The sequence below is a fragment of the Mus caroli genome, unplaced genomic scaffold, assembly GCF_978045245.1.
Source record: "Mus caroli unplaced genomic scaffold, Mus_caroli_1 scaffold_1, whole genome shotgun sequence".
NCBI classification, from domain to species: Eukaryota; Metazoa; Chordata; class Mammalia; order Rodentia; family Muridae; genus Mus; species Mus caroli.
The window spans coordinates 169,523,539-169,545,046 of record NW_028227256.1 but is presented as its reverse complement, the minus strand read 5'-3'; the positions used below and the strand labels follow the sequence as shown (position 1 = coordinate 169,545,046).

The 21,508-nt window shown below is 42.1% G+C and overlaps 1 protein-coding gene and 1 pseudogene across 1 annotated transcript; both read right to left on the bottom strand.

Annotated features, from left to right (window-relative positions):
- Positions 1–5,828: 5,828 nt before the first annotated feature.
- On the bottom strand, positions 5,829–15,444 carry LOC110288487 (intelectin-1a-like). The gene is made up of 6 exons (XM_085835142.1): positions 15,266–15,444; positions 13,042–13,289; positions 12,576–12,734; positions 12,012–12,132; positions 10,672–10,775; positions 5,829–6,074 (listed from the first exon to the last, which is right to left on the bottom strand). Exons 2-6 carry the CDS (start codon positions 13,231–13,233, stop codon positions 5,922–5,924), a joined length of 729 nt encoding a protein of 242 aa, XP_085691268.1. The 5' UTR covers positions 13,234–13,289; positions 15,266–15,444; the 3' UTR covers positions 5,829–5,921.
- A 4,517-nt stretch (positions 15,445–19,961) lies between these two features.
- On the bottom strand, positions 19,962–20,918 carry LOC147006268 (STING ER exit protein pseudogene; annotated as a pseudogene).
- Between the last annotated feature and the right edge of the window lie 590 nt (positions 20,919–21,508).

The window sequence follows — 21,508 nt, the reverse complement described above, 5'->3', positions numbered from 1 at the left end:
TTACATTGGTATCTTATATCGATAGAAAATTTTATAATTAATACAAATTAAAGTTATAATTTTACATTGTAATGGAATTCATAGATTGATACAGGTTTAAATATTTCATTAGTGTGAATTTCTTATATTGGTACAAAATTTAAAATTAATATTGTTATTCTTTGATAGGCATTGTGCCTATACAGCCCATCTAAGAATACAAGGCTTAGACACAATCCTTTTTTTTTTTTTTTTTTTTCTGGCTGTTACCATGTAGAAGAATGTGAATTGATCCATTCTTCTTTTTTTTAATATTTTTATTACATATTTTCCTCAATTACATTTCCAATGCTATCCCAAAAGTCCCCCATAGCGCCCCCCACTTCCCTACCCACCCATTCCCATTCTTTTGGCCCTGGCATTCCCCTATATTGGGGCATATAAAGTTTGCAAGTCCAATGGGCCTCTCTTTCCATTGATGGCTGACTAGGCCATCTTTCGATACATATGCAGCTAGAGACAAGAGCTCCGGGGTTCTGGTTAGTACATCATGTTGTTCCAACAATAGGGTTGCAGATCCCTTTAGCTCCTTGGGTACTTTCTCTAGCTTCTCCATTGGGAGCCCTGTGATACATCCAATAGCTGACTGTGAACATCCACTCCTGTGTTTGCTAGGCCCCGGCATCGTCTCACAAGAGACAGCTATATTTGGGTCCTTTCAGCAAAATCTTGCTAGTGTATGCAATGGTGTCAGTGTTTAGAAGCTGCTTATGGGATGGATCCCTGGATACGGCAGTCTCTAAATGGTCCATCCTTTCATCACAGCTACGAACTTTGTCTCTGTAACTCCTTCCCTGGGTGTTTTGTTCCCAATTCTAAGAAGGGGCACAGTGTCCACACTTTGGTCTTCATTCTTCTTGAGTTTCATGCGTTTAGCAAATTGTATCTTATATCTTGGGTATCCTAAGTTTTGGGCTAATATCCACTTATCAGTGAATACATATTGTGTGAGTTCTTTTGTGATTGTGTTACTTCACTCAAGATGATGCCCTCCAGGTCCATCCATTTGGCTAGGAATTTCATAAATTCATTCTTTTTAATAGCTGAGTAGTACTCCATTGTGTAAATGTACCATAATTTCTGTATCCATTCCTCTGTTGAGGGACATCTGGGTTCTTTCCAGTTTCTGGCTATTATAAATAGGGCTGCTATGAACATAGTGGAGCATGAGACACAATCCTTCTAACAACTGCCATTACAAACTGTTTAGAAAAATTAAATAACACAAGTTAAGGGCCAGATAGTAATCTCGAGGTTATATTAGATTCTGATTTAATTATAATAAAGTGTTTTTAATTTATTCAACTAAAAATGACTAAGAATAGTTAAGGGGTAACAGATCATATATACTTTATGTAAATAGTCTGCAAAAGTGCCAAAAGTCCACAGAATATGATATTTAAGGCCATTTCATTTTTAAAGATCATTGGACTAGAGACGTGCCTGTTCCTGACAGCAGCCCCTTCTTGGCTCAGAGAAGAAATTGAGCATCAGTGGGTATTGTTCCAGTTGTGGTGAGACAGCCACTAGGTAAGAAATGCCTCAATTCATTTAAAGTCAAAAATACTGTCCAAGAAAAGGTTACACTATGCAGAATAGTTTACTGATAGCTCTGCCAAGACAGGGTAAGCAGTCCCTCACAGCTCCGCTTTACAAAGGTCTGTCAGATCATTCTGGACCAGAAGGCTGAAGACTGATGCTCCAACGTTTTGAGAAATGAGGAGGTAATCAGCTGTCTCTACAAATTGGTTAAGTTTGGAAGCTATGTTCTGTGCTTCCTATATTTTCAGGTAATATTTAATTCATTCTCAGATTTCTGATGGTTTTGAAGACTATTTATAGTCTCATAGACAGCTCAAATTGTTTAACAGTGAGAGAGATGAGAGAGATTTGAAAACATGGTTTTCAGATGGTAATACAAGCTAAAACCAGAACATAATTCAGGTATAAAATTGTAAGCTGTTAAAGTTAGGATAGATGGTAGAGTGCTTTATCTAAATTGACAAATGTGATCAACTGAGTTTTAAGTGTATCTTATACTTTATAATTTACATAATTGTAATGGAAGAAAACAGCCTTTTAAGTGGACAAAAAGGGGGAAATGTTGGGAGGTTCCCTGGTGCTGATTATATTCTGATTTTAATTCTGCTTCCTCAATAGGGGCTGCCTTGAGAAGAAGTAGATCATGTACTCAGGTGATTTCATGTGAACATTCTCCCCATTTTAACTGGTCAAATAAAGGCTAGAGCCCATGGTTGGGCAATGGAAGGGAAAGGTGGTGGTGGAGGTTTTAGAAAGTTGGAGAGAGCAGTGAATAAGAGAAGAAGAAAAAGGAAAGGTGTTTGCCAGGAGAGAGGAGAGGAGGTGGACATGACTACAGGCCTGGAAGGTATAGCTGGGGAATATAGCTGGATATATACACATGGCTGTGTGGGGCTAGATGAGCAGGTTAACTTATATGAGCCAGTAGAGAGTCTGCCCAGCTAAGGCCTAAGCTCTGAAATATTAAAAGTCCTCTGTGTGGTTATTTGGAGAACTAGGTGGTTATGGAACAACAGCCACTGTATTATTTTCCAGCCTGAATTAATATATACAGAATATTATTATTAATTTTACAGTAGTATTTATGTGTATTTATTTGTGTGTATTCATATTCCCCTGTGCAGGTAAGGACAATTTGTAGGAGTTGGTTCTCTCCATCCACCATTTGGGCCACAGGAATGAAACAACATCTTAACTGGCTTAGCCACCATGCTGGACCAAGGTCATCCTCCTAACGGAAATTTGCATGCTTTCACTTCCTGCTCTTTTTCTCTCACTACTCACAGCATTTGCTTAGGTAGAGTTTGTTGTAAATGTTTGGTGTGAATAGTGAGGTTCAAAGAGATGAAAGAAAAGGAGAAATCCGGTCTTTTCTCCAGGTGATAGAATGCTTAGGTAGAAAAATCTAAACTACACCTGAAGATCAGTTATCAGACTAGATGAAAGAGATACTGGATACAAAGCTAATGTGGAAATCAGTTGTATCTAAGTAGTATTAAATCCTGGGCTTGAGCTATCTTTAGCTTGCAGGAAGTTCTCTCCATTCTAGCAACTTGCTGCATTCTTCATAAAATCTAAGACCTGTGGATAAACTGTATTATGCAGGATGAATCACAAATTACAGTATGCCACTGAATAAACATGAACCATCATTTAGACACAGTGAAGTGCTAAGTCTACTGTTACAGGAAGTATACATTTCATTTGAACACTGGTCTTAGACCCAGATGTACTTAATATCTCTTTTGTGAGAGATTATGGAACTATGTAAATATACAAAGAAAATATTGGCTTAACAAATACAGCCTCATAAAAGTTTCCTGGGAACTTCAAAGGAGCCATGTAAACACTGCAACAGCCATGCTATTGCACTGAGATAACCCTGTGCCCAAGGATGAAGCAACACCTAGGAAGAAGGAATTCATTGCACTGAGGGGAAGTAGCCATGATGCTCAGTAAATGAAGTACTGACACTGATGCAAGAAAGGTGGCACCGCACCTTCACTGGCTTCCTGCAGCATTTGAGCCATAATCTGTTTGGCCTCTACCAGGTTCTCAAGACTACTGGCTGAGGCTCCCTCTCATGGGTGTGGAGAGAGGCAGGTGTTTGAGGTTGGGCGGGAACCATCATTCCACGGGCTTGTGTTCCATGTTTCCCTAACTCTAAAGTGTAATGAACATAAAAGTAACTTTTATTTGCCTCAAGTAACTGTCATCTACTTTGCTGCCTCCATCTGCTATCCTAGGCCTAGTTCTGGAAGCTTCTAGCCTCCGTACAATCTTATCTAGGCCTAGGATGTTTTCAGCCTCTGAGACAGACTGCTGAATAGGCTCACCCTTTCCTGGTTCTTTCTGATCTCTGGCCAGCTGATTCAACTGAGCTGTTCTGGCTCAAAACTCCCTTCCACACTGCCTGATTCAATCTGGCTTCTCTCAGCTTCTTCTGAATTCTGCTTGGCCTCATACTAACTTTTCCAACATGTTCTAATCTTCCAGGTCCTTCTCATTCTCTGGCTTGTTCTGTCCTCATCTCTGTCTAGCCTGTTATCTCTCTTCACCCTGTCTCTGTACAACTGTCCCAGTAAAACTCCCTCCTTTTTCTCTCTTTCTCTCTCTAAGATGCCTCTCTCTTCCCTGCTCCTGAAAGATGGGTGTACCCTATTCTGTAAAATCTTTCTGTGACTCATCACTTTTTCTGCCACTTAGTCAGACATCACTTTATACCTGGGTTCTTCTACAAACGAAGTCTACCTTCATTGTTTGGGAATAAAGGTGTACACTAAAGGTTTGTCTGCATTCCAGCCAGAGGGATTAAAGGCGTTTGCTAAGGCTGAACCACAGCACAACTAGAGGCAATTTTTCCAGTAAAGAACACAATAATGGGTTTCATAGTGTGATCAAATGTCCTGCAACAAAAGTTGGTTCCCTTAGGAATTTTGAACCAAGAAAGGCATTAACATAGGAAAGCATTCTATCTTCTCTGACTGGTTTGGAAACAGTTTAGTTACTGGGCCAATACTGTGCTCCTCCATGCAGAGCAGCGATCATGGGAATGCCAGTGCTGTAGTCCTCACCCAGTAACTTCTTTTGTTCCTTGTAGAAGTAGCTGGTGAAATACGGAGGAGGAAAGTGTTGGACTGACAATGGTCCAGCATTACCTGTGGTTTAGGATTTTGGTGATGCTCAGAAGACAGCCTCTTATTACTACCCCTCTGGCCAGAGTGAGTCTATTAATGCTCCTCTGAAATCTCTGCAGGACATGGGTGATCAATTCAGTTATGATAAGTAGCAGTCATTTACCAACCATTGCAGCCTGCTCTTCTTGTGTGAATGTTTGTGTTTTGTTTCAATTTATTCTTATGATTACCCTTGCTCTGAAGTATAACTAACCCAGTTTACAGACCAGGAGAATGGAGCACTGAAGGTTCAGGAACTTGGCTGAGAGCACAGGGGATAAGCAGGAGAGTTGGCATTTGCACTGGGGAAGCTTGGCTCTAGAATCTACTCTTAGCATCTCAATATCAATCAGGTGTCTTAGGATCAGGCCATGTTTGTGTGCACAGGACAGAAAAAACAGGAAAAAAATGGAGTTTTATTTCTCTTATGAGGGTTGATTCTTGTACTGTTCAAAATAAATGCAAGGATGGCACATATAAATGCTCAGGCTACACTGTGTAAATCAAAGCTCTTCTTATGCTTGGGATATAAAAATTTAAAAGAAAAGTTAAGAGATAAATATAAATGGGACAAGAGAGAATGCAATTGATAAGTGCTGTGTAAAGTCCTTGGAGATATTCAATAGATAGCTTCGTGAATTATAAATTTCTCCATTCAAGATCTGGAAGCTAAGGACCTTTTTTAAAGGCCTGGTCCTTGTGTCTGGGGATGGGAATAGGTAAGGGTTTCTCAGTGTGTCTGATATTTAATTCCAAGTACTAGAATTAAAGGCATGAGCAGCCACCACTACCCAGCACATAATTCTTTCATACACAGAATAAATAAATAAATTTTATCTTAATCTTTAAAAACAAGATGAGAAAGTGTGGGAGTAAAATGCCCCCCTCCCCTCCCTGAACCCTTCAGGAAGTTTGAGAGGCTACTTAAAAGAGTATTGTTGTATCAGGATTCCCAGCCCTCATGTCCCAAGAACAACCATCTTGGGGACCAGAAACTCTTGAAATCTCCCACTCATGCACAGAAAGAAATCATAAACACACCAAGTTTGCAAGGAACATGATTTATTCTGCTTTACTGCTCATTAGCATTGTAGTTACTATGTCAGTGTTTCTCATGCCTTGGATCCCACAGATTCGAGAAGTCAGGGCCAATCACGAGAGTTATCAGCGATAGAACAGAAGCACAGCTGCTTCAGTTATCTCCCGGCTAGTGCTGTACCCAATGTGAGTTCCATATCCATTCCAATCAAATGACCCAAAGTCTCCACACTGCACGGGGTTACCTTCTGGGAAGAATCCTCCTCCACCGATGCAGTGCTGGAAAACACGGAGAAGCCAGGACAGGTAAGAGAGTGAGATGACTGGGATATGAAGTTCTTTCCCAAAAGTGGGTGTCCTGACGACAGGGTCATTAGGGTAAGTAATATTCAGAGGTAGGGGACAGGATTGAATATTGAGACCCTGCCTACAACATCAATTGGTTAGTCATAGGTGTGTTCATGACTTTGAATTGACTACTGGGAGGTGGTGGAGCTGTGGCAGTTGGAGTCTGCTTAGATATAGGTCACAGGAAAGGAAGTGAGTTGGGGTTCACACACACCCATGTGACACAAATGTACCTATGTGAACGCAGACGTTAGAGGGCAGTATTCAGATTTTGGGCCTTGCCTTTCCACCTTACATGAGCTGGTTCTCATCACCACTGTGTGAAGCTGACCTACCAGCTTCTGGAGAGGCTCCTGTCTCTGTTACTCATGCCTCTCTAGGGAACACTGGAATTACAATGTGCTGCTGACATATGGATACTAGAGATGTGAACGTGGGTCTCCAGACTTTCACAAATTGGAGAGGAAGAAGTAAAAATATCACTTTTTGCAGATGATATGATAGTATATATAAGTGACCCTAAAAGTTCCACCAGAGAAATCCTAAACCTGATAAACAGCTTCGGTGAAGTAGCTGGATATAAAATTAACTCAAATAAGTCAATGGCCTTTCTCTACACAAAGAATAAACAGGCTGAGAAAGAAATTAGGGAAACAACACCTTCTCAATAGTCGTAAATAATATAAAATACCTTGGTGTGACTCTAACTAAGGAAGTGAAAGATTTGTATGATAAGAACTTCAAGTCTCTGAAGAAAGAAATTAAAGAAGATCTCAGAAGATGGAAAGATCTCCCATGCTCATGGATTGGTAGGAACAACATTGTAAAAATGGCTATCTTGCCAAAAGCATTCTACAGATTCAATGCAATCCCCATCAAAATTCCAACTCAATTATTCAACGAAGTAGAAAGAGCAATATGCAAATTCATCTGGAATAACAAAAAACCTAGGATAGCAAAAACTCTTCTCAAGGATAAAAGTACCTCTGGTGGAATCACCATGCCTGACCTAAAGCTGTACTACAGAGAAATTGTGATAAAAACTGCATGTTACTGGTATAGTGACAGACAAGTAGACCAATGGAATAGAATTGAAGACCCAGAAATGAACCCACACACCTATGGTCACTTGATCTTCGACAAGGGAGCTAAAAACATCCAGTGGAAGAAAGACAGCATTTTCAACAAATGGTGCTGGCATAACTGGTTGTTATCATGTAGAAGAATACAAATCGATCCATTACTATCTCCTTGTACTAAGGTCAAATCTAAGTGCATGAAGGAACTTCACATAAAACCAGAGACACTGAAACTTTTAGAGGAGAAAGTGGGGAAAAGCCTCGAAGGTATGGACACAGAGGAAAAATTCCTGAATAGAACAGCAATGGCTTGTGCTGTAAAATCGAGGATTGACAAGTGGGACCTCATGAAACTGCAAAGCTTCTGCCAGGCAAAAGACACCGTCAATAAGACAAAAAGTCCACCAACAGATTGGGAAAGGATCTTTACCTATCTTAAATCAGATAGGGGACAAATATCCAATATATATAAAGAACTCAAGAGGGCGGACTCCAGAAAATCAAATAACCCCATTACAAAATGGGGCTCAGAGCTAAACAAAGAATTCTCACCTGATGAATACCGAATGGCTGAGAAGCACCTGAAAAAATGTTCAACATCCTTAATCATCAGGGAAATGCAAATCAAAACAACCCTGAGATTCCATCTCACACCAGTCAGAATGGCTAAGATCAAAAATTCAGGTGACAGCAGATGTTGGGGAGGATGTGGAGAAAGAGGAACATTCCTCCATTGTTGGTGGGATTACAAGCTTGTACAACCATTCTGGAAATCAGTCTGGCGGTTCCTCAGAAAATTGGACATAGTACTACCGGAGGATCCAGCAATACCTCTCCTGGATATATCCAGAAGATGTCCCAACTGGTAAGAAGGACACATGCTCCACTATGTTCATAGCAGCCTAATTTATAATAGCAGAAGCTGGAAAGAACCCAGATGCCCCTCAACAGATGAATGGATACAAAAAAATGTGGTACATTTACACAATGGAGTACTACTCAGCTATTGAAAAGAATGAATTTATGAAATTCCTAGGCAAATAGTTGGAACTGGAGGGCATCATCCTGAGTGAGGTAACACAATTACAAAAGAACTCAAATGATATGTACTCACTGATAAGTGGATATTAGCCCAGAAACTTAGTATAGAGAGATATAAGAGACAATTTTTAAAACACATGAAACTCAAGAAGAACGAAGACCAAAGTGTGGACACTTTGCCCCTTCTTAGAATTGGAAACAATCACCCATGGAAGGAGTTACAGAGACAAAGTTTGGAGCTGAGACCAAAGGACGGACCATCTAGAGACTGCCATATCCAGGGATCTATCCCATAATTAGCCTCCAAATGATGACACCATTGCATACACTAGCAAGCGTTTGCTGAAAGGACCCTGATATAGCTGTCTCTTGTGAGACTAGGCCCGGGCCTAGCAAACACATAAGTGGATGCTCACAGTCAGCTATTGGATGGATCACAGGGCCCCCAATGGAGGAGCTAGAGAAAGTATCTAAGGAGCTAAAGAGATCTGCAACCCTGTAGGTGCAACAACTTTATGAACTAACCAGTACCCCAGAGCTCTTGACTCTAGCTGCATATGTATCAAAAGATGGCCTAGTCAGCCCTCACTGGAAAGAGAGGCCCATTAGACTTGCAAACTTATATGCCCCAGTACAGGGGAACGCCAGGGCCAAAAAATGGGAATTGGTGGGTAGGGAAGTGGCAGGGAGGGTATGGGGGACTTTTGGGATAGCATTGGAAGTGTAATTGAGGAAAATATGTAAGAAAAAAATATATTAAAAAAATGAAAAAGATTCTATCACTCTCCCAAAACTCAACTCAAAAACTACCATTCCTATGGACTGGGTATGTTGTCACATGCCTTTAATACACAGCGAGTTGAGGACTAACCTGAGATATATGAGACCTGTCTCAAAACCAAAAATTCTCTCCTGCAGTCAGAGTACTCTCCCATTTCCAGTGCTCATTGTAAGCCCTAGAATTTTTTGTTTTCCTTTTTTTTTTTTTTGCTTTATTTTGTTTTATGTTACTAAAACCCCAAACCTAGGACCTTCTGCACATTAGGCAAATGTTTTATCACTAAGCCACACCCAAACACCTTAATTTTTATTCTTATTACACTTCAAACATGTCACAAAACAATTATACACTTGTATGAATGTTGAAGTGCTAGCAAGGTACATAGTGTTTCATATCTCCTATACTGTTACAGTCTAGATGCTCAAAGCAAGCTATGCTGAATATACACTAACGCCTGTGAGTACTATATTTCCTAATCTTTGACATGACTTAAAGGAGACTAGCATCTAGGATTTCCCAGAGACCTTCCCTTTCTTATCTCCGTACTCATCACCCTCCATTACAGGGACCTTCTTGTCTGAAAAGCTTCCACATCCTTTCTGGAGAATGAATTCATTGATAACCATGAAACCATGAAACAGAGCCACCTGAGGTCCTTTTCTCAGGCTGTTACTTTGAGGAGGTCTAGGTTCCAAGAGAACCTGGTATTCTTGGTAATTCCTACAGTTGACTACCCAAAGATTTTCTCCTCATTCTGCTTTTCTGCCACAAACTAGAAAAATAAATAAATAAATAAATAAATAAATAAATAGCTAGCTAGCAAGAGTCTAATGATCCCAGTCTTAGGGAAATATCAGATAGCTGCAGTGGAACTAAGTGTACCTGACCTCACAATCAGTATATATGCTGATCTCTAACCAGAGAAAGCTCCTGTGTGAGTGAGGTCTACCAGATGTCTAACCTCTCCTAGTAACCTCTCAATACAACGAGTATCTGTACAAGCCCTGGAAAGGATACATTTCCCTGTGAAAGCTAAAGCTAAAGCCTGGGTGGAGAGCAACACCTGTTATCTCTCTAACCCCAGAGGCATTGACAATGTCTATATTGTCCTTAAGACCCCAAAGGCTTCTACAGGTCTTCCTATACACAGTGTCATCCTAAGTGTATGTAGCAGGTGTTTATCATAAAATCTAACCAAACAGCAGCAGTGCATTAGAAATTTGTAATGTTGACTTCGGCCTTTTACAAGATTGGATATTTGTTTCTAGACAGAAGTTCTGATCCCTGAGCTCACATACATGCTCACACTACTATGACAATCTGCCATGCTCAACACACACTGAAAAACTCAGCCTTACTCACAGACTCCTTTGGTCTCTAATAAGACTCATGAGAAATGGCTCAACAATTCAGACCACTTGCTGCTTTTGCAGAGGATCTCAGTTCTGTTCCCAAGCACCTATGTCAGGCATGTCACAAGCACATATAACTCCATTTCCAGGAAATATGACACCTTCTTCTGGATTCCAAGGGTACATGCACACACATGCACATACATACACAAAAACACACAGGTATATACCTAATTTAAAATAATAAAATAAATAGTATTTTTTAAAAGACTCACATGTTCGGTATTACATCCAGTGACCCTCACGCCAGCACACAAGGCACTGGCTGCTCTCTCATTATTGAACACTCTGAACTGAACATATCCTGCAGTGAATTCATCTGAAAAGAAAAGGAAAAAAAAAGCAGTCAAGGAAGGGTACAGAAATAGTTCACTTAAGGTCAATATTAAGATTATAAGTGCAAGGCACAGGTTCTAGATCAACACATTTGAAACACTGGTGGCAGCTACATGGTGGTGCACACTTTTAGTCCCAGCACTTGGAAGGCAGAGGCAGGCTGATCTCAGAGTTCAAGGCCAGCCTGGTCTACAGAATGAGTTCTAGACTAACCAAACCTACACATAAAAACCCTGTTTCAAAAACTGAAAAGAAAGAAAGAAAGGAGGAAGAGACAGGGGGAGGGAGGGAGAGAGAGAGAAGGAGGCAAGGAGGGAGTGAGGGCGGGAAGGGGGGAAGAAAGAGAGAAAGAATTAAAGAAGGAAGGAAGGAAAGGGAAAAGAAAGGGAGAAAAAAGGAAAGAGATAAAGAGAAAGAAAGAGAGAATAAAAGAGACAGATAGAATGATTGACTGACTAGTGGAATGTGACACCTCCGTGACCCATGGCTGAAGCATCCCACCCAAAAATGTAGACAGGAAGAGCCTTTTCAAACCCCAGAGCCCAGGAGTTAATATTCAAAGACCCCAAACTGCTGAAGGCTTCTATGAAGATAAACAAAGGAAGAGAGCACTGACCTCCGAGGGACAGTCACAGCAGCTAGCCAATATATTGACTCTACTCATTTTAAAATATTATATGCCAACCATTAGTAATAAGAGCTTGAAATTACACAGCATAGGCTCAACCTCTATGAGGGGTAAGTGCCACCTTTGGATTTATATTAAATAAAACAATAGTCACACCTCACAGCAGAAATCAATCTCTATTTTGTTTCTGTTGTTCTCGTTCTTTTGTTGTTGTTTTTGTTGTTGCTGCTGCTGCTGTTTTGCAGCACGAACGTGGACCTGGCCTATCCCTGAGAAAGCAGTGAATGGTATAAGGATTGCTAGAAGTCGATTCTAGAGCTAAGGTTCCCCAGAGCAAATGCCAACTCTCCTGCTTATCCTCTGTGCTCTCAGCCAAGTTCCTGAACCTTCAGTGCTCCAATCTCCTGGTCTGTAAACTGGGTTAGTTATAGTTCAGAGCTTAAGGGTAATCATGAGAATAAAGTGAAACAAAACACAAACATTCACAGAAGAAGAGCAGGCAGCAATGGTTGGTAAATGACTGCTGCTTATCATAACTGAATTGATCACCCATGTCCTGCAGAGAGTTCAGAGGAGCATTAATAGACTCACTCTGGCCAGAGGGGGAGTAATAAGAGGCTGTCTTCTGAGCATCACCAAAGTCATAGACCACAGGTAATGCTGGGCCATTGTCAGTCCAACACTTTCCTCCTCCGTATTTCACCGGATACTTCTATAAAGAAGAAAAGAAGGTACTGGGTAAGGACTACAGCATTGGAACTTCCATGATTGCTGCCCTGCCTGGAGAAGCATTGCACTGGACCAGTAACTGAGACTGTTTCCAAACCAGTCAGACAAGAAAGATTCCCTTCCTATGTCTCTCCCTCTCCCCCTCCACTTCTCCCTCTACCCCTTCCCCTCCCTCTCTCCCTGTCTCCCTCTCTCCCTCTCCCCCTTCCCCTCTCGATCGCCCCCTGTCCCCCTCCCTCTACTCTGCTTTCTACATATCCCTTCTCCTTGCCTTCCTTGGCTCAAATGGCCTAAGAGAACCATCATTATTCTTTAGAGTTAGGGAAATATGGGCCACAAGCCTGTGGGGTGATGGTTTGCGCCCAACTTCAAACACCTGCCTCTCTCCACACCCACGAAGAAGCCTCAGCCAGTAGTTTTGAGTACCTGGTAGAGGCCAAACAGATTATGGCCCAAGTGTTGCAGGAAGCCAGTGAAGGTGCGGTACCTCAGCAGGGAGCTTTTCCTCCAGTTGTGCAGGGGGCTATTGTTGGGCACATGCCAGATGCCCAGGTTCTCTGCCTGGATGTCGAAGTAGCCAGGGTTCTGGAAAGCAACCAACACTGAGTCTGACCAGAGCAGAAGAGTTCACTGAGCAAAAGACCCATATGCACAGTGCTCAGCAGAGCTGACCTCTCTGGGCTCCAGCCATGCTCAGATACCCCCAGTTCCAAGGATAATGGTCCCACTGCCACCACCTACTTACCTTTGAGCCTAGATGGGTGAGTTTGGGATTCAGGATCAGTATTTTTCACTCCTTCATACCTATGTCCCTTCCAGCCCTTTCCCTGGCATGCTTGAGCCACACTCACATCCTCACACTTTCCCAGCATGGACCAGAGAGGGCACCAACCTTGTAGTCATCACTTGTGGCACCCTCTGCAGACCCAAAGGTGTTGTAGTTGGCCCAGTTGCCATCCCCCTCTGGGTAATCAGCTCTGTTGCCTTGCTGACTGGACCAGCGATCGCCCACAGTGCACTTCCCGCGCATGTTGTTCTCGTGCACACTAGCAACCAGGGTCCAGCCACCACCTGCAGTGGTCATGTCACAGAAGGTTTGGTAGATGACACCATTCTCCGTACGCAGGAAATAGAGGCCATCTGTGGAGAGAACCGGTCCACAGTCCTCCTCTGTGCAGGCTCAGTTACCATCTCAGCTCCAGAAGCCAGATGGCTCAAGGATCTACAAACATGGCTAATGCCTCTTCCCCCGAGTGTCCTACCACATGTGTTTCTGGGGATACTGGGATCCACCTGAGTTCACTAAGCCATGTTTCTTGACTGAGGCAGAACACAGAGTTACTCAAACTATCAGTGATGTTTCTCCTAAAGTTAAACATAGTATTATCAAAGGACTTAGCAACTCCACTTGGTATGTACAAAGAACTGGGAACAGGGACTCAGTTACATACATTCATGTTCCTTACAGCTCTGGTCACAAGACCTGAAAGGCAGAAACAACCCAAGGATTTCTCTCTATTTAAATAGAAGAAGAAGAAGAAGAAGAAGAAGAAGAAGAAGGAGGAGGAGGAGGAGGAGGAGGAGGAGGAGGAGGAGGAGGAGGAGAAGAAGAAGAAGAAGAAAAAGAAGAAGAAGAAGAAGAAGAAGAAGAAGAAGAAGAAGAAGAAGAAGAAGAAGAATTATTAGAGGAGGAGGAGGAAGAGGAGGAGGAAGAGGAAGCGGAAAAGGAGGAGGAGGAGGAGGAGGAGGAGGAAGAAATAGAAGAAGAAGAAGAAGAAGAAGAAGAAGAAAAAGAGAAGAAGAAGAAGAAGAAGAAGAAGAAGAAGAAGAAGAAGAAGAAGAAGAAGAAGAAGAAGAAGAAGAAGAATTAGAGGAGCAGGAGGAGGAAGAGGAGGAAGAAAAGGAGGAGGAGGAGGAGGAAGAGGAAGAGGAAGAGGAAGAAGAAGAAGAAGAAGAAGAAGAAAAAGAAGAAGAAGAAGAAGAAGAAATTTACTGTGCTGTACATTATATGCAGTATGTACTGTGTCCATTCCTGTATATCCAATAGATCAAGAAGACTGAAGTGGATTGGAGAAATGGTCAGCGGTTAAGAGCAAGCACTGCTCTATCAGAGGACTTGAGTTAGCTTCCTGGCATTGACACTCAGTAGTCAGTGTACAAGTGCCTGTTCCTCCAGCTCCGGAAGACTGCATGACCTCTTCAGGACTCTGTGTGTACCTGCACACACATGTACACCTTCCTGTCCACAAAAATGTAACTAATAATAATTTATATAAATTAAGTGTTCTATAGATGCCCCCTCTTCTGTACTCTGCCGGTACCTGCACACACATGTACACCTTCCTGCCCACAGACAGGCACCTCTATCTAATCATAGTAATACAATCTTTTAAAATAAACTATTCAACAACATGTATGAGCCTTGAAGCATACTACTGAAATAAGGCAGACTACTCATATGAGGTAACAACAATGAACAGATTCATAGATGGGGGAAACAGAACAGAAGTTCCCAGGGACTACAGGAAGGCATTGCTTGGTGCCTACAGAGTTACTATTTAATGTTCTGGAGATGGACTGTGGTGATCCATACCATTGTGAACGGTATTCTTACTTCTGAAACCCTTTAAAATGGTTTAAGCAGCAATTTTTATTCACTCTGTATATGTTAGCACATTTTCTATATTAAAAAAATAAAGCAAAAAATAATGATAAAGGCTGGACAGATGTTTCCAAGATAAAGAGCAGCACTTGCTGTTCTTCCAGAGGGCCTGAGATCAATTCCTACAACCACATGGTGGCTCACAACCACCTGCAATATAATCTGGTGCCCTCTTCTTCATGTGAGCATAGGTGCAGAACACTGTATACATGATTGATTGACAGATATAGATAGGTAGGTAGGTAGGTAGATAGATAGATAGATAGATAGATAGATAGATAGATAGATAGACAAAAAATAACTGTTCCAGGGGACAAAAGGCTGATTTCCCAACTGGGTTTTGTTTGCACTTTTGAGTTAGGGTTTGCTCAGGCTGGCTTAGAGCTTACAATCCTTTGCCATCAGCTCCCAAGTGCTAGGATTACAGTGTGCTCTTAAATGCTTCCTCACTCACCTTGTGCCTTTGTGTGCTCCTGCTTAATTTCCTTGCAGCTTCTGGGCAGAGAGGAAAAGAAAGAATTGCCCCATCTGTTGGTGTCCAGGTTCTTTTCAGCTAGGGAAGATGCAGAGGTTCACTGTTATGTGACACCCAGGCTCCTCTTGTCATTCATCCCAATCTTATTCTGTAACACCTGAAAGCTTCACTCTGAGAATCCACAATGAAGAAAGACAAGAGACTTGACAGCAGAGGGAGCACTGAGTCCAAAGTCCTGAGGGGAGCACTGTGTTCAATGTCCTGAGTAAAGTGAAGTCCAGCTTTGCAGGTAGAAGAAATGCAGGGAGAAGAAATGCCTAATGAGCCTGAAGCATGGGTACTGAGGTCGGCAGTGCAGAGACTTGACCAACAGACCATAGAAGGAAGAGCTTTCCAAAATAGCCTGGACTCTGCAAAGTCCTAGAAGGGCAGAAACAGACTTTGGGGTCAGAAGTACTCTGGGGTAAAGCTCCACGTTCAAAGTCAAGTCCTTCTGGACTGTAGTCACCGTATTCCCTGGTGCCTAATGTCAAGCTGAGAGAGACTTCACAAGACTATCCTGTGAAGATAAGTAAGACAGCATTTGAGGACTTGCCTTTTTCCTGAAAAATATATATAAAAAAAAGCAGTGAAGAGGAATTATACACTTTAAAAATACCGTTGAGTTCTTGTGGAGAGTAAAACTGAAGAAAATATTGTCTGGGCACAAACTAGACCATGATTTTATCGCTGAAACCCTAAAGCCACAGTCCTAAGCTTGAGGAGTGATTGGGACTGGACACAGTTCTTGCTAAGCTTGCTGAGTGGCAGGGACAGGACACAGTTTTGTGGACATTTCCCATGAGCCACAGACAGGCACAGAGTCTGGACCAGGACTCACTGCTCTCAGAATCTCACTGCCTTAGGACGGTTTCTTCCAGAGGCATTAAACACCCAGCCTACATCTCAAAGGCATCATCTCAATTGGGATGGTTGTATTTGTATGTTCAGGAATATAGAGTATATATCCACAATTAAGGAAAAGAGGCATACTTTGCTAAGAGTAGGGGTTTGGCGTAGTTGGGAATGGCTGGAAAGGACGATAAAATGAGTGGACATTTAATACAATCGTTTTTAATTAAAAAAAAATGTAAAAGGCATGATCAGCTGGTCTGCAATGTCTTTAAGTCCAGCAGCACACAGGAGGCTGAGGCAGGCAGATCTCTGAGTTTAAAGCCAATCCTGTCCACAGAGTGAGTTCTAGAACATCCAGGGCTACACAAAGAAATCCTATTGTGAGGAAGCATGATCTCTGGGCCTCAGAGACTCAGATCCTGGGAGCAGTCCAGTCTAGTGCGGTTTGCCTCTAAAGCTAGAGGTGACTTGAAAAGTGGGTACCTGGGGGCTGGTGAGATGGCTCAGCGGGTAAGAGCACCCAACTGCTCTTCTGAAGGTCCTGAGTTCAAATCCCAGCAACCACATGGTGGCTCACAACCATCCATAAGGAGATCTGATGCCCTCTTCTGGAGTGTCTGAAGACATATAATAAATAAATAAAAAAAAAAAGAAAAGAAAAGAAAGAAAGAAAGAAAGAAAAGTGGGCACCTGAGGCAAAACTCACCTGCACTGCACCCTCTGGTGGCAACCATGATAAACAGCAGGAAGCCCAGTTGGGTCATGGTGGTCTAGAGAAAAGCAAGATGAAAGTCTCTTTCTATTCTGACCTTCTTTTCCCATTATTCCTGTCTCAGCTCCTAGCTAGCTTCAAGTACTTAAAGGCCCCTTCCTGGTTTTTAACTCAGCACCTTCTGGATTTACCTGTGACTTGAGCCAAAATTCTCTCGCACCCCTACCCCCACCCCCGTATTCCACACACATCAGTCATCTTCCCTCTGTACCAGGCAGGAGCTGAGAGATGCTAGCTGAGTAATGACAGGAACCTTTCTCTGCTGAGGCTCCTGCATCTGTGAGACTTTGGTCCTTTTATGGGGAAAGCCCAGTGAGGCACAAGCTTTCCTCCTGGCAAGATTCCCTGTGTAGATACAGCATCTTATTACAGGGTAATTCTGAGATAAATGGGCCCTAAAAGACAAATATTCAGTGTGGTCTACACATATTGTTCCATATTCTAAGAGGTGATGTTGGGTGTTTGTTTTCAGCTTGTATCTTTCCTGTAAATTATATATTTCTTAAAAAAAATCCTAACATCTACCATAATCATCATTCATAGGAAAAGGAAATTTTTGCCAGTGCTGGTGGTGGTGGTGATAGTAGTGGTGGTAGTGATGGTGGTGGTGGTGGTGGTGGTGGTGGTAGTGATGGTGGTGGTGGTGGTGGTGGTGGTGGGTTTTGAGACTCAGTCTCATGTACCCACTGTCTGGAATCGTGCCAGAGGAACAGCAAAACAGCTTTAGAACTCAGGGGTTCAGCCTACCTGTTAGCACAATCACAATGGGTGTGCCATGGAGAAGCAGAGCATGGAGGAATACTTTTCCAAGACAGGGTTTCTCTGTGTAGCCCTGGATGTCCTGGAACTCATTCTGTAGACCAGGCTGGCCTTGAACTCAAGAGATCTGCCTGTCTCTGCTTCCTAAGTGCAGAGATTAAAGGCATACATGCAACTGCCTGGCTCTTTTTTTTTTCCCCAATGTCAATATGGCTCTTTTTATTAATATTAAAACACATTTGCTAGAAAAATCACTGGAAGTTAATTAAGAATAGAGAAAGTACATCTTATGCACTTACTTGGTACTAATGACATAATATTTCATTATTGTTAGAAGCAGTAAAATGTGTAACTTGAGTCAGATGTTCAAATGGTTAGAGCGAGTTATTTCAGAAAATATGTAGAAGCATACCTACAGAATTGCTTTAGGGAGTTCTCTAGCTTAATATTTTTACATTGCAATTCAGTGTTTTTTTTTTCAAAATGAAATTATGTTCTGATCGAACGATACAAAATTTCATAGAAGCAGCAGTTCAGCATAGGAAAGAGCTTGAGTTTTAAAGTCAGTCTTCTGGCTTTACCAAAGGCTAGTGGATCTCGGGAAAGGAAAATTCCAAGTTTCAGAGTAAAACAGAGATGGCAACAGTTAACTTATCTCCTAGGAGGTACTAAGAGTGAACTCATACCTCTAAAGTACTTTCCACAACCAAGTACTCAATGGAGACTAGTGAGTATTAATGTTACTGTTACGACAATTATATTTCATTATTATTAGCAAAATAATCACCCCTCAAATCGAAAATCACACCTAAAAAGGTCTATAAGGATGAGAGCTTGTGAGACTAGAAACAGCTACAGGCTGTGGCCAGAGAATAGAAGCCTGAATTTCTATGGTGGTCTGTGTCTATCCAAGCTGTACACATAAGAATTTGGGGATAAAGTTCAAGTGGTAGAAAGGTAGAGGTCATTGTCTGGACACATTTGACCATTCACAAATGTTAATGTTAATTCTGTCTCACAACTAGGACAGAAAATGAGATGAAGAATTAGCTATAGGAAGACACTACTGTCTACAGAATAACTGGGAAGGTGGTAACATAGCCCCATTCTTCAAATTCCCAGGATTCCTAATCCACATCAGTTCAGTCATTGCTAGCTCAACTGTACCTCTACTCTAAGTGGTTTTCCCCTGCAGAAACAGAAATCAGAAAAAAGGCAAAGAAAACTATTTCCTGGCAACACCTCATCAACAAGCCTTGACTATTTAAAAAGTGCAATCCATCATAGATAGCACGAGGAAGACAACACATTCCGTGTCTCCTTGGGCCTTGTAAGACAGGCAAACAGAGAACTATATGGAAGAATCACATGGATGCTGACATAATTGAAGGAGAATGACACATTTCAAATGCTCTTCAGCAAATAGCAAACATAAAACAAGATGCCCAACAACAGATAAGCTACTCTCACTACGCCCCCTTCTGTGTACTCACAGAGTATTCTCCCAGCTGACTGACTAACTCCTTTGGGTTACTTAGCAAGGCCATATTTAAATCCGACCTGAGCTATCCTAGCCCTGCATCTGTGATCTGGCTTTCCTGGTTTTTTTTTTTTTTTGTGCTGGGGCTGTCCTCACACATGCCTAGCATGCATTCCACTACTGAGCTACACCCCCAGCCACATGGCTTTTCCTTCTTTTATTCTGAAGTCTGACATAGCATGGTTCACCTAGAATTCTAAGATTTTGAGTAAGGAAGTATTTCTGCAGATTTGGTGTTTCTAACATAGGAGAAAGATTCAAACCATAGTCAATTCTAAAAACAGTTCAAAGATCAGAGACAGTGTTTCTTAAAAGGATCTACCTGGCTGTAATTTTAAACTTAATTTTGGTCACTTTCCTCCCATACGATATTTAAAAAAACAAACAAACCTTTAAACACTGCAATAACTTTGAAGAAGAAAAGACATCTATGTCAGACACTAGAGACAGTCAAATGCTTACTAGCACTAGCTACATTGCAAAAGAAGTATACGTCAAAAGAAAAGAGGACTGCTACAGAAGCCAGGGGTGGTGGTGCAGTCCTGGAACTTCAGCAGAGAGAGAGAGAGAGAGAGAGAGAGAGAGAGAGAGAGAGAGAGAGAGAGAGAGAGAGAGACAGAGACAGAGACAGAGACAGAGACACAGAGAGAGACACAGAGAGAGACAGAGAGAGACAGAGAGAGAGAGGGAGGCAGAGAGAGGGAGAGAGGCTAAGAGAGGAGGCTCACAAAGTTCAAGGCCATACTCTGGTATGTAACAAGACCTGATCTCAAAGACAAGAAAGACAGAAAACATATATACAGAGATTTTACAAACAATCTACCTCCCAGAAAGCAAGTGAAATGGAGTCAAGGACTTCAATGGAAGAAAAGAAAAACAGTGTCAGAAAACCAAGAGGATGGTCAGAAAACCCTTCTGGGACAAACAGAAACCAGAACACGAGATCTTGAAGCTATTCTTCCTCATCTAACTGCTGCCTCCAGTCTGAACCCAGAAAGATCTTGATTATTTGAACTGATTGTCGATCAGGGTCCCCTTCATTTTTGCTTTCTTGGCTTCCAATTCAGCCAACTCCTGCAGCCTCCTCTTGCTCATGCCTTTGCGCTCCAGCTGCTTTTCAATCACTTTGGCATTCTGCACGTAAGAGTCAGCAACTTCCCTAGCCTCTATCTCCTCTTCTTCTTCATCAATGGTAGACACAGTAACAGAGCTGAACTTGCCCATGTCTTTAGTCCTTTTGGTCATCATAACCTTCTTAGGAGGCTCTTGTTTCTGAGTATATATATTGGTTTTCCCAAAGCCTTGGCCAAATTTCACTACTGCTCCATCCACAATGAAGGTCACAGGAACATTCTTCGGCTGGGATTGGTAGAAGAGTGGCAGTCCACACTTTGCACACTTCTTCCTGTACTGACGTTCAATGCCCTCAGGCCTCCGAAGATAAGTAGTCTCCTCGTCTTCTGTGTTACAAAACTTGTGAGCATGTTTGGCAGCATCGATCACGCGAGACCGGTCCCGGGGCCTCATGGGCAATTTCTCTAACTGGCAATCCAGCACCAGGACCATCTGGCCACATAAACAGTAGTAGACATGGAGGGGCTTCTTGCCATCATCATATTCCTCGCGGTCCCGGGTGTCTGAGCAGACCACCGACCGCGACACGAGGTATAGCTCCGGCAGAGCAGCCCGAAAACTCCCAGAAAATGAAGAGTCGCGCAGAGAGCGCCTGGCTCCTTTTTAAATTTCAGTTTCATATTGTTTGATGTGTACACAAGGAGAAACTCACCAGTTTTCCTATATACTTTATAGCTAGCAAAAATATTCTCTTGTTCATTATCTGCAGGTAATTTCAGATTTCCTATACAACAGTTATCTTATAGGAAAACAATAACTATTGTTTCTTCCTTATCGATCCCTAAGCCTTTCTTTCTCTCCTGTTACAAGTATCACCTTGTAAATGTCTCCAGTACCATGTTGAATAGCAGAAGGAAATGATATTCTTTCTCATCATACAAGGAAATATTTCAGTGCTGTGCAGCTAAAGATAATGGTTTTATTTATTTTTAAGATTTATTTTAAGGTTACTCATGCATGTATGCATGCATGTATGTATGTACGATTATGTGCATGTATGTGCAAGTACCCCAAAGTCCAGAAGTTATCACATCCCAACGAGCTGGAGTTACAGGCAGTTGTAAGACAGCTGACAAGGATGTTGGGAACTGGATTCCAGTTCTTAAGTGTTGCGGCCTGCCCG